Genomic DNA, 13,197 nt, shown 5'->3' on the forward strand with positions numbered 1-13,197 from the left:
TCGTTGCTCGGCCCTTTCTGAAGCTACACTGGCTCTTAGGCAGATGATTAAAGAGGACTCTGGCAAGAATTTTGTGAGCAATGACAGACTCCCCTGGACCTGTCACAGGTCAACCTATTATCTTTTCCTTTATAAAGGAAAGGCTACCAGTGCCATGTCAGGAAACTGAATCCTTCAATTTGAACTGTCTTAGAAGATTCTGAGAATCACCTGCAGGATAAGGTACCAGACACTAAAGTCCTTGCTCGAGCTGAACTGCCAAGCATTCAAACTATGCTTCAGAGAGCGCAACTCTAACGGGCTAGCCACATTGTTTGAATGCAAAATGTACGCTTGCCAAAAAGATTATTTTATGGAGGTCTCACATGGTGGTCAGAAGAAGTGATACAAGGACATTTTCAAGCTCTCACAAGAATTTTGGATTTGACTGTGCAACGTGGGAGACACTGGCACAGCACCGCTCAGCAGTGTGCCCAGATAAGAAAGGGTGCTGTGCTCCATAAGCAAAGTACAATTGAGACTGCCCAAAGTAAACGTAGAATGTGCAAATTTGGAGTGTCCATCCCAGAAATTCATATGGACTATCTGTGCCTAACCTGTGGTAGAGCATTCCAAGCTCATATTGTATCAGCCACAGTTGGACACACTGAAACTTCGCTCTATCGTGGTTATGTCATTTTGGTCCTCTTAGAAAACTAAGGACAACAACCAACCTTTATAAAGATGGACAATGGAGGCATCCTTGACCTCCCAGGGGATAACTTCCTCTTGTCGTATAATCCAGAAGACTTCAGTCAGTATGATCAGCAGACCCCTTGCCTTGTAGTTCTCTACTGGGATAGAATCAATGTCAGGGGCTTTGCCACTTAAGAGGAGCCTGAAGGCATTTGATGCCTCTTCTTCAGCTGGAAGTTTGGCTAGAGAGGGATTGTCTACAACTCAAAGCATACAGTCAATGGCTTCAGCACTGGTTGTTAACAATTTGTTGAGTACACTGTAGAAGTGTTTGGCTCATATCTCTAGGATCACTTCCTTATTACTGATTAGTGTGGTTCATTCAGCACTGAGTAACTGACATGCAACAAATGTCTTTGGCCCATAGTCTTCAGGGCACTGTAGAAGTTCTTTGGATTGTTGTTGTTACTGTAAAATTGAATCTCATTTGCCTTCTTACTGAGTCAAGAATCCTGCATCTCTCTAAGCTTTGTTTACACTTTACTTTTGATGGAATTAAATGCTGCCTTCTTAGAGACCGATGAGCTGTCCAGCTGTGCAGTTCACGTTTCTTGTTTAACAGCTTCTGAATTTCTCCATCATTTTCATCAAACGTATGTTGATGTTTGTGAGCATTCTGACTCAGATACGCCAGTCTCTCTTACTGCCCATAGCTAATTTGTTGCTTACACCTGTCTTTCCTGTCTTCACAACATCGCTAGTAAATGCCTCCCTCTCTCCTCTAACACTGTAACCACCCTAGTGCAGGCCTTCATGTCCTCACATTTAGACTATTATAGCCTGTTAGTGAGTCTCCCTGACTCAATTGTCCCCAATATACATCATTCTCCACTCCAATTCATCCTCCTAAAGTACAAGTTTGACCACCTATTCAATAAACTCCAGTGGCTTCCTATTGCCTCAAGGATCAACTATAAAGCCTCTGGTTGGCTTTTAAAGAAAGCCCTCCATAACCTTGTCTCTTCCTACTTAATTTCTTCCACATACTCTGTGATGCAGTGACACTCGTTGCCTTGCTGTTTCTCCTACTACACATGGCATTTCCTGACTCCAGGCATTTTCACTTGCTGTCTCCCATTCCTTGGAACATTGTCCCTACTCATCTCCACCTCAATTTCTCTGACTTCCTTCAAGCCTCAGCTACAATTCCACCTTATGCAAGAAGACTTCCCTACTATCCTTTAATGATAACAGTGCCTTCCCTCTATTTCCAATACATTCTGTCTATACCTTATCTGTTTATAGCAGTTTGCATACTATCTATGAGCTCCTTGAGAATAGTGACTGTCTCTAACCTTTCTTTGTATCCCCAGTGCTTATTAGCACAATTTCTCATTGTGCTAAGAGCTCATTGACTGATTTGTTAGCTAATCTACCCTCCTCACCCCCCACCCTCTGACCCTTTAATACCCATCAGGTCAAATATGCATCTGCATTTAGATCCTTGGTTCCTCATTTGTTAGATTTGAGAGCATTTGAGATTAAGGTCATGGGTTTTACTATTTAGCAGTTAATTGCCAAGTCTTGTTGATGCTACCTTCATAATACCAAGTTAGCTCAGGTTACCATCACCTTTTTCTTAAACCATTACAATAGCCTCCTAATTGTTCTCCCTTCCTCCACTGCTCTTCTAATTCATCCTCTACAAAGCTTCCAAGGTGACACTGCTAACATTAAAATCTGACCATGTCATTTCCATGCTGAAGAAATGACAATGGTTCTCTTTACTTCTAAGATCAAATACAAACTCCTTGTGTTAAGCATTTACAGCTCTTCACACATAATTCCAGCCTGCCTCCCTAGGTTTAATATGTATTACTTTCTTTAATGCTCTTTTTGGCTCCAACACATCTTCTTCCCATTCCTCACATGACACTCCATCTCCTATCTCTGTACAGGCTGTTCCCCTTACCTAGAATTCATTTTCTCATCTCCACCTGTCAAAATCCCTAGTTTCCTGCAAAGCTCAACTCAAACACTACTTTCTATAGGAAGCCTGCCCTGACCCTTCTAACTGCTAGTGCTTCTCCCAAAACACTCATTTTGTATATATTTATTTACATACAAGCTATCTCTCTCTGTGGAATGTAAACTCCTTGAGACTAAAAACAGTTTTGTTGTTTTTTGGGTTTTTTTTGGTATCCCTAGTCCCTAGCCATGCTTGTATACAGAAAGAACTTAAATGTTTAGTGTCTGATTGACTGGTCATGTAATCTAAGCCCTTATTTTACAGATAAGGAAAAGTACAACCCAGACAAAGGACGGAACTTGCCCGAAGCCACACAACTAATAAGAATTTCTGGGATTGGAACCCAGGTACCTCCAGCTCCAAATCTAAAACCACTGTGCTTGTCAGCTTTAAAGTCATAACAGATCTTGCAGAAAAACATGAAACAAGATTTCTCCTCATGTCTTCAAATGCTTCTCCTTTATTTCCTTTCTGCGGGGCTGGCTTTGACTCTCTGGTTCCACAGGCACATTCAATGGACTTGATGCCTCAGAAAACTGAACTGCACACACATAGTGAACCAAGTCCTGCAGAGAGGGGCTCCCCTTCTGCATCCCTGGGGTCATGTTAACTGTTGAATAGAGGGAATGGGGATGTGCTGACTGTGGTTCAGGGGAAAGGAGGAGTGGATGCTAATGCTGACAGAAATTACATGTTTGGTCAGATCCAAGTGGCTCTCTGTGGGGGCTGAAACAAGTCAAAGGTCACAAGGCGGACAGTATTTGGGTCTTTCTGGCCCTGTGAACAGAGCCCTAGCATGCTGTGTGTGCCCAGGGTAAAGGGTCTATGGTCCTAATGAGGCCAATGGGGTCCCAGCTCCCTGGTGATGAAGGATTCTGGTTTCTGACCCAGTCATTCAGCTCTTTGAATTATCAGAGGTCAGAGAGCTGATATCGGCGCACAAGACCATCTCGACAACAGGTGTAGATCTGCTTCTCCCATGTGGACACCTAAAAAACAAGCATTTATAACTCATAAGGAAGCTGGAATTCTACTATTTCTTCCCAACACAGTCACTCCACCAGCCCAACAGCTGTGTATTTCTTTTTTTTTTCCCTGTGCTTATTTTTATTTATTTATTTTTAATGTTCTACAATCACTACCAAAAAGCTTATATTTTTACCCCCCTTCCTACCCCCCCACCCCCCTCCCTCCCCAAGACACCATACAATTCTACATATGATCTACACATACTTTCCTATGGAATACATTTTCACTATAGTAATGCTGTATAGACGAAATAAAATAAATGGAAAAAATCATATAACACATCAAAACATAATATACACACACACACACACACACACACACACATACAAACAAGATCTACTACATTCTGCAAATGAAATCCACAGTTCTTTCTCTGAGTGTGGAAGGTGTTTTGCCTTAGAAAACCATTGGGAATTATTATTTTTTTAAAGTTCTTGTGTTATTATGAAGTTCCAAGTCTACCAGAAAAAAACTCTCGCACACTGTGGTCGTTGCTGTGCACAAAGTTCTTCTGGTTCTGCTCCTTTCACTCAGCATCAGATCATATAAGTCCTTCCAGGCCTCCCTGCAGTCTTCCTGTTCATCATTTCTTATGGCGCAATCAGCTGTATATTTCTGCTGTGTTTTTTGTTTACAAAGGGCATTCCTTTTAATGGCCCTATGGGGGGGACGATAACAATTCTTCAATCTATTTGGCCACAGGAATTAAATAGACTGAAGAATTGAGAAGTTGGGGTATTTGAGGGAGCATCAACATAAACAGAGCTAAAATAAAGAATTTCTGTCCTCTTACATCCTTCTGCAGCTTTCAAAGCTCTAGTCAGGGCCTGAAAGTTTTCAGTGAGTCCAAAGTGATGTATGTAATTTGGTGGAAGGTCTGTTTAGTGTTTTCCTGGTGTGAGTTTGGGTCTATTGGCTTATTTCTGATTGGGAATTTCAGTAGACTTCTATGATTCAATCATTACTGGCTAGCTGGGAGAGGGTCTGAAGGTTCAGAGAAACTAAACTGACAACACCCTCTGGTGTGGGATGTTGTCCTCTGCTCCTGGGATTGAGACATTCACAGCTGCCATATACTTCCCAGAACTTGTTTTGTGCTCAATATACAAGGGCCAGTACTTATACCTGCTCTTCTCTGCACTGGGTGGTAGCAGTAGAACTGCCAGATACCACCTGTTCTTGCACCAGGCATTTGTTCAAGGACCCCCTGGGGTCTCTTTTAGTCCCCAAGGGCTGGAATGATACCTCCCATAACCACTGCATGCTCTTAATAGCCCTCTCTTCATTGTCTTTATACCTCTCTGTCCAGCTCCCTAAGCCTGAAAAAATGATTTATTTGGCTTTCCTGATAAGAATTCAACCTAGCAAGACATCTTCTAGCTCTGTCATCTCAGCTCTGCCCTCCCCAACTCTCCTCTTTTTTCACAGCTTACCCCTAGAAAAAGTCATTTTAATTGCTCCTGCTCTTCCCTCACTTCTCAGTGTTTTGCTTGGGTTTCTCCATTGCTTCTCCTGTCACTTGCTTTTAAATCCTTCGCAATTAAGCTTCTGATTTAATCAATCAAACTGCTCTTTCCAAGGTATACCAATGATCTCTTAATTGACAAAGCCAACGTCCTACTCTCAATTCTCATCCTTCTTAAGCATTTATCACTGTTGACCACATTCCCTTTTTAGATGCTCTTCTTGGAATTTTGGCAACATTGTTCTCTCTTGGTTCTCATTTGTGACCACTCCTAGATTTCTTTTGTTAGATCATCAAACATGCCATATCCCCTAACTGCAGGAATCCCTTAAGTATCAGCTCAGGGTGCTCTTCTCTTTTCTCCTTACTTGGTGGCCTTACCAGTTTCGATGGGGTCAATTATCTATCTATCTATTTAGTCCTAGTTTTCTCCTGAGTTCAGATCCCATGTAACCAACCTCTTATTACACTTTTCATATGGAGTGTCTTATAGATACTTTAAACACAATAAGTCTAAAACAAAATTCCTTATCTTTTGCAACAAATCTTCCTCCAAACTTTCCTATTAAAAACCTATTAAAAGGTGGTACCTATTAAGAGTACCACCATCCTTCCATTTATCCTGGTTTACAATCTTGATGTTGTCCTTCAATCTCCCTCACTCTACTTATCTAATCATTGCCAAATGACAAATTTTGTCATTTCTAGTTCCACAGTATCACTTGCTTACGTTACCTTCTCACAAAACTAATATCTTAGTTCAGGCTTTTATTGTCTCCCACCTTGATTCTTTCAATAACTTCCTAATTGGTCTCCCTGCCTTCAGTCTCTCCCCTCTGGCAATCAAAGGGTTTTCTTAAACCACAGATGTGACCATGTCAACCCCCATTTCATAAATTCCAGTATAAACTCCTTGGATAGCATTTAAAGCTCCTTGCAACCTGACCAGCCTGACTTGTTTCTTCCCTCCGCATACTCTTTACTCCGGCCACACCAGTCTCCTTGCTGTTCCTCACAAATAATGCTCTAATTGTGCTTTCGCACTAGCTATCACTCATGCCTTCAACGAACTCCCTCCTCACTTCTGCATCTTGGAATCCCTAGTTTCCTTCAAAACTTAGTTCCAATACCACCTTCTAGATGAGGGGATCTTAATCTGAGACCTGTGAATTTGTTGTGATTTTCTAAAAAATATTTGATAACTGTATTAGTTCTTAGCATAAAGCCTGGCACATAGTAAGTGCTTCATAAATATATTTTAACATTATTAGTTTCTTCTGTAATCTTAAGTATTTTATGTAACTAAGAATATCATTTTGAGATGGGTTCCATAGGATTAAGCATACTGCCAATACTGTATATAGATTTCTTTGTTGCTAGGATGAATTTGATTTTCTGGTGTTGGGATTAGGCTCTCTGGAGTTTCAATAAATGTTTTCGTTCTATCTTCCATGTGGAGGGTCTTATATTTTGCAATTTAGAACTGTGCTAGCATATTCATAGGCACTGTAGGCACTGTGAATATCGCATTGGTGCTACATTATGAAGCAAAAAGGGTTAAGAACTTTGTTCTAGATGTCTTTCTGATCCCTCTCAGCTCCTATTAACTTTAACACAAAAAGTAACTTGTATTTATTTTGTATAGATTATGTATCCATTTACATGCTGTCTTCTCTGTCAGAATGTACGCCCCATGAGGGCAGGGTTTTTGTCAATTCTGTCTTTGTATTCCCAGTGGTTATTATAATTCTGGCTTGTTGATGGATACAATAGATAAGTTTCAAATGCTTCAAGCCATCCTGGTTTCTGAACTCCGGATATATTACTGCTTATAAAACTACTGTTAAAATCTAGGACTAGGAGCCTTCCATTGCAGCCTGGTCAGGATACAGAACAGCAGGACTACACGCTCCTTCCTTCTGGACAGCAGTAGCAGCTGATGTTAGTAGTGAAGAGTCAGGCCAGTGCAGTAAAAAGGATGCTGGGTTCTGGGTCTTTGGGACTAAATGTTGTCATCTACAAGAAGAAATTGGAGCGGAGCCAAGATGGTGGAGTAGAAAGATGGATATACTCTAGCACTTCCCCCACAGCCCACAAAATACCTGTAAAAAGGGCTTTCAACAAAGTCTAGAGCAGCAGAAGCCACAGAACAACAGAGCAAAAGAGGTTTCCAGCCAAAGGTAACCCAGAAGGCCGACAGGAAAGGTCTATTTCACGGGATGTTGAGCAGAGCGGAGCCCAGCACAGCTCTGGCCACGAAGCACGGGGAGGAACAGGACCTGAACAGACCTTCAGGAAGAGCTCCTAGCAGGGACGGTCCCAGATACCTCAACCCACAAAGAAAGCGGCAAAGGTCAGCCAGGGCAGGGGCGGGGCGGGGGGGGGGGGGGGGGGGGGGGGGGGGGGGGAGGGCTTTCCCAGCTGGGTGAGAGGTACTGAAGTTTCTTCAGCAATAGCCCCAGGTGATGGCAGAGGCTGCAGCAGACTGCAGGAAACTATGGAGTGGGGCAAGCAACCTGGGTCCATCGTCCAGGCAGCTCAGCTTAAAGCCTCTGGCTGTAGGGAGCAGCTGATCTAAACCTCAGCCCTGAGTGAAGCCCCTCCCCCCTCCCCCCCCCCCCAAAGCCCAGGGGAACTGAGCAGCTGCGTCTAATCTCTTGACAAAGGATTCAGAAGTAAAGTAACTGGCTGGGAAAATCCCAAAAAAGGGGAAAAAAATAAGACCACAGAAGGTTACTTTCTTGGTGAATAGGTGTCTCCTCCCATCAGATGAGGAAGAACAAGGCATACTGTCACCAGAAGTTAAGACCTCTGCCTCCAGGGCTTCCAAAGTGAACTTAAACTGGGCTCAGGCAATGGAAGAGGTTGAAAAGCGAGTCAGCAGCTCGCTAAAGGAGAACCAAAGAAATGCTGAGGAAAATAACACCTTTAAAAAGAGGCTAACTCAATTGGAAAAAGAGGTCCAAAAAACCAATGAGGAGAAGGAGGCATTAAAAAGCAGAATTAGCCAAATGGAAAAGTTGGTTCAAAAGCTCACTGAACAAAACAGTTCTCTGAAAGACAGAACTGAGTTCAGGAAAATGAATGACTATGAGATAAATCGGGCAGTTTGGAAACAAAATGAAAAGTCTGAAAAAATAAAAGATAATGTGAAACATCTCATTAGAAATTGGACTAGCTCTCTAAGGTTTCTTTCAGCTCTATATTCTGAATCTATGATTCATAAGAACAGATCTGATGTTCACTAACTATGTGACTGACTCTGTGGCATGTTACTTCCTTTCCCTGAGTCTTGTTTTCCCCATCTGTAAAATGGAGCTAATAATCCACTTGACAGGGCTGTTGTGAGGAAAGCTTATAAACTTTTAAGTACTATAGAAATGGGAATTATTATTTTTATTATTTTTTTTTTCTAGCAGTTGGGAAACTACCAACAACCACCAAAGACCCAACCTATTTGCCACCAGATGACAGCACTCAGCATCTCCAAACCATCAACGAAAGCTGCATTTGGTGCCCTCCTTGAGACTAACCTTATACACAGGGTCACAGTCAGCCTCAGTCAACTCAATTACATAGTCCAAGTCTTGCTGCATAATGAAGCAAGTCCCATCACCTGAAAAAGAAAAAGAGGAAGAACTCAGCTCACATGGAATCATAAAATACTTAGATTCTGAGAAGTAGAAGTCTTCTAAAAGTACAGGACTGCAAATCAGAAAACAGGATTCAAATGCCAGTCCTGAAATTTGTACATTCTGCCACCTAGGGCTAGTTACTTGACCTCTCTGAGGCTAAGTGTTCTACTGTATCAAACAGGGAGAAGAGCATGCATTCATGTGTTTGTTCTGAGGGAAATGCTTTGTAAACATTCAAGTGCTAAAGAAATGTGAACTGTTATTGTTTAGTCTGGTGTCTAGCTCATTTGAGAACATCTGACACACATGGAAATGCAGCCCAGTGTAATGGAAAAGAGAGCTTAATCTGGGCATCAGAAGACCTCAGGTTCAAGTCCCAGCTCTGACACTAGTTGTATGACTTCCTATACTGTCATATTATTGTACTAAGAGAAGGAATGAATATGAGGCATTCAAAGAAACATAAGGAGATCTATATGAAATGATGCGAGGTGAAATTAAAGCAATATACCCAGTGATCAAAGTATTGTAAATAAAAATCATATACTCATTGATAGCTTTTATTTCTTCATGTGAGCACCATCTGTTCACATTCTTTAAATATTTATCTATTGAGTAATACCTTTCATTTAATCCATCTTCACTTGCTCTTTGCAAGATAATACCAAAACCATGGAATCACTGATTTGGATTCTAGTTACGTATTGTGTGACCTTTGGCAGCTCACTAGAAAAGTAATAAAGTTCTGCTATAACACTTATTTTGAAAATGTGAACTTATTTTAACACAATTTATATATTAGGGAACAATTTGAGCCTAACGTGAATTTAGTGTTTGCTTATTTGTGATTTCATATGAAAAAAACACTAGAGGAGTGCAGGAAACTATATCTAGCTAAACCAAGCTGCATAAGAATATACAAAACACACATACCTCTCAAACATTTACTAGTTATCTCACTTTACGGCATGTGTTATACTACAAGATTGTGTTTTGCTACTCTTTTGCATTTGTGAATATGTATGTGTATACATATATATATATATATATATATATATATACACACACACACATATACATATATGTGTGTGTCTGTGTGTGTAAATAAAACACTCCAACATCCCAAACTTGTCTAAGCATCGTGGTTCTAAAACAGCAAGCAGTACCTGCAAATGGAAAATCTTATGCATTGAAGAGAAGTTTGAAATAATAAAATGTTTGGTTTTTTTTTAAATGTGAGGATATACTAACTCCTGAGCAAAAGCATAAAGCAATCTATGCTGTGGATCATAAGACACAAGGCTGCAAAACTAAATGTCATCTATGGCTGGAAATGTCCCCCTTGCCCCATTTTCCCTATAAGTCCTGTCATTTTTATTGCATGATTTTGCATGCAATGGTGATTTTTAGAAACACACTGCAGTTGAAGTGACTATACTGCTATTTCACCTGAAAGCTAAGCTTTTCATTTAATTTCCTAAATTATTCACTCACATTTTCCCAGTTCTACTGCCAGCTTCAGAATATCAGAGAAATCATTCTACTCTTTTATATACATCATAAAAACACAGCCCATCCTCTTTGTGCTTGTTTCCTCATCCCTAAAACAGGGTTAATAATTTCTGCCCTGCTTATCCTTATAGGGCTACTATGAAGTCAGATGAGATAACGTATATGAAAGTTTTTTATAACCTGTAAAGCATGGTACAAATGGAAAGGGTTAGTAGCCTTAAAATCAAAGGCAGTCCTAGAGCTTCTGTTAATAGACAGGATCCAAGCAGAAATTCCTCTTGCTGTAATTTGATCAAGGGTCTGAAATAACAAACACAAATAACAATACCCATAGCTCACTTTGGTCTTGTTATTTGTATTCATCATTCCAGACACTTGCTCAAGCACTTAAGTCATGTAGTAGAAAGATTACTATCCCCATTTTATAGATGCAGAGGAATAAAGTGACTTGCCCAGGGTCACACAGTGTCACCATAACTCAAACCCAACTCTCCTGATTTTATTCCACTAAAACAGAAGATCAGCCCCACTGCATTCATTCACTTGCCAAAGAGGTCATTTCTACACTTATGACTCTAGGGATACCTTGGCTGGCAGCAAATCCATCTCGGTAAGCCAAAAGAGACAGGACTGGAGCTCCTGATCGGCGAATGACCCGAACTGGAGTCCTGCAGGGAAGAATATCTTGAAGAGCGAGGCCAGCATGTACCCAACATATATTATCAACCACATTAAAGCAAACAGGACAAAGCAGGGAGAAAAACACATTTACAATGATCATTTCCTGGCTAAGATTTCCCTAAAGCTGATGTACAGAGTGGTGTAGTAGAAAGAACCCTGGAGTGAGAATTAGAGGAGTTGGGTTTGGGTCCTGGACCTGTCACTTCAACACCTGAGTAACATTGGGCAAGTCACTTCTCTCCAGGACTCAGTTCCCTCCTCTCGAAAATGAGCAGGTTATCTAAGAAGAACTATTTCTAAGGATTCTTCCTGCTCAAAATCTTACTATCCTATGAAAGTAAAAGAACAATCTGTAAATAAAGCTAACCTTAGAGTTCAGGTGTGAAAGTAAAAAATTCCCTTCCCTTAATAACATGGATGATTACCTGATTTACAGTAAGCCCTGTCCCCTCCAACGAAGTTCCCATGTCAAGAATGAATTATTCAAATGTATCTTTTCAGAAACCTGAAGGGAAGACCCTGGGTCTTTATTTCACACCAGGTAAGGGGCAAACTTCTAAACTAGTTTACATCAACCTATTCAGTCTATGACATCCATGCCAGTTTATTTCAAAAAAGTACTAACCTAAATGGGGAGGTAGCAAGCATACCAGAAAGAGGTTTGTTTGTGCAACCAAGAGACCTGGGCTGTTACTCTAGTCAGGCTGCTTCTTAGCTATGTGACCATGGGCAAGTCACTTACCATCTCTCAGTCTAAGTTTCCCCTGTGAAATGGAGATAATAATATTTGCACCACCTATTTTCATTGTCTTGTTGTGAGGAAAGTACTTTGCAAACTTTAAAGTGCTACAGAAACAAAAGAAGCTATTTCTGGGTCAAGGGAATTGACCAAAACAATACAAACAATTACCCCATACCATGAAAGAAGATGGCAGGGTTAGAGACTGAGAAGTGTCAATGGTGAGAAAAGGGACAAGCACAGCACAGAATCTGGGGTTAGGGAGAACGAACTATTATTTAATCAATTTACCTTTAGGTCCAAGAAGCAGTGTGGAGTAGTAAGTGACTTGAAAGCTGGCCTCCGAGTCAGGAAGACCTGCATTCAAGTCCTGCCTCTGATACAGATTGCTTGTGTGACCCTGGACAAGTCAAATGAGTGCTCAGTGGCCCAGGTAACTCTAAGACTAAGTTACAGCTCCACTGCTGATCTGCACTGGCAGAAGGAACCTTTTTAAGAGCAGTTCCCTACAGCTATGAAATCACAGGTCTGCATAAAACAAAGAACAAAAAAAATCAGGTCTAGTAGGCTATGGTGTCTCTACCAGTATAACCAGCAAGTAATTTATTAGCTGAAGAGAAAAGCTATTTCTTAAATGTGAGCTCTGGGTATGGCCAATTATAAAAAATTATGCTAAATGAGATTATTCTTATGTGGTCCCAGAGACTATTAACTATGGAAAGGGAGAAAAGCATGCTGCAAAAAGGCAGATCTGGTCTCATTGAAGAAACTCTTCCTAAGAGTTGGAGTCACCCCTCAACGAAGCAGAGAGCCTCAAGAAGTAATCAGTGCCTTTTCACTGGCATTCAAGCAGAGACAGATCCGCAGTTAGTCCATCCACTATACTTAAAGCCTTTCCAGTCTGGAAGAACTGTGTGAAGAACCAACAGGATCACTTCAAGAGCCTGTGGCCCTGAAGTGAGTGACTTAGAAACCTGAAAGGAAGCAGCAAGGACAGTGATGCTAAGGGAGGAATAACACCAAAGTATAAACAGACAAAAGTGGTGGAAGTACAACAGTCTGAGGATATTTGGTATAGAGGCAAACATTCTCCACAGGCAGCACTATTGTGTGACAAGGTACAGTAACAACAGATCAGTCTCAAAATCTGGAATGACTGAGAACAATTTATTTCTAGGGCACTTTAAATATCTTCCTAACAACAAACCTGGGAAGCAACTAGTACCAGTATTCCTACCCTCATTTCACAGATATGGAAACCAAGTTTCAGCAAGATTAACTGTGTTGGCCAAGGAAACATAACTTGTAAAGTCTAATTTCATGTTCTTTCCACCAAACTATAACTATTCTTCTCACAATGATGATCCTGAGTTTTCAAAAATAAAGTTAAATCATTATGTTTAATACTCAAAGTTATAATGTTTAAAAAGGC

At 40.9% G+C, this 13,197-nt stretch overlaps 1 protein-coding gene across 6 annotated transcripts in view; it reads right to left on the reverse strand.

Annotated features, from left to right (window-relative positions):
- Positions 1-3,144: 3,144 nt before the first annotated feature.
- The window catches only part of PAAF1 (proteasomal ATPase associated factor 1), a 61,206-nt gene continuing 51,153 nt past the window's right edge, over positions 3,145-13,197 (reverse strand). For 5 of the 6 annotated variants that reach the window (XM_072610890.1, XM_072610891.1, XM_072610893.1 and 2 more), the window contains 3 exons: positions 10,931-11,013; positions 8,732-8,814; positions 3,145-3,693 (listed from right to left, as the gene is read on the reverse strand). In XM_072610890.1, coding sequence (XP_072466991.1) covers positions 3,616-3,693; positions 8,732-8,814; positions 10,931-11,013 — 244 coding nt within the window. In that variant the 3' untranslated portion in view covers positions 3,145-3,615. The remainder of the gene's footprint in view (positions 3,694-8,731; positions 8,815-10,930; positions 11,014-13,197) is intronic. The other variant, XR_011967402.1, reaches the window with a different exon arrangement.

Source organism: Notamacropus eugenii, chromosome 5 (assembly GCF_028372415.1).
Source record: "Notamacropus eugenii isolate mMacEug1 chromosome 5, mMacEug1.pri_v2, whole genome shotgun sequence".
NCBI classification, from domain to species: Eukaryota; Metazoa; Chordata; class Mammalia; order Diprotodontia; family Macropodidae; genus Notamacropus; species Notamacropus eugenii.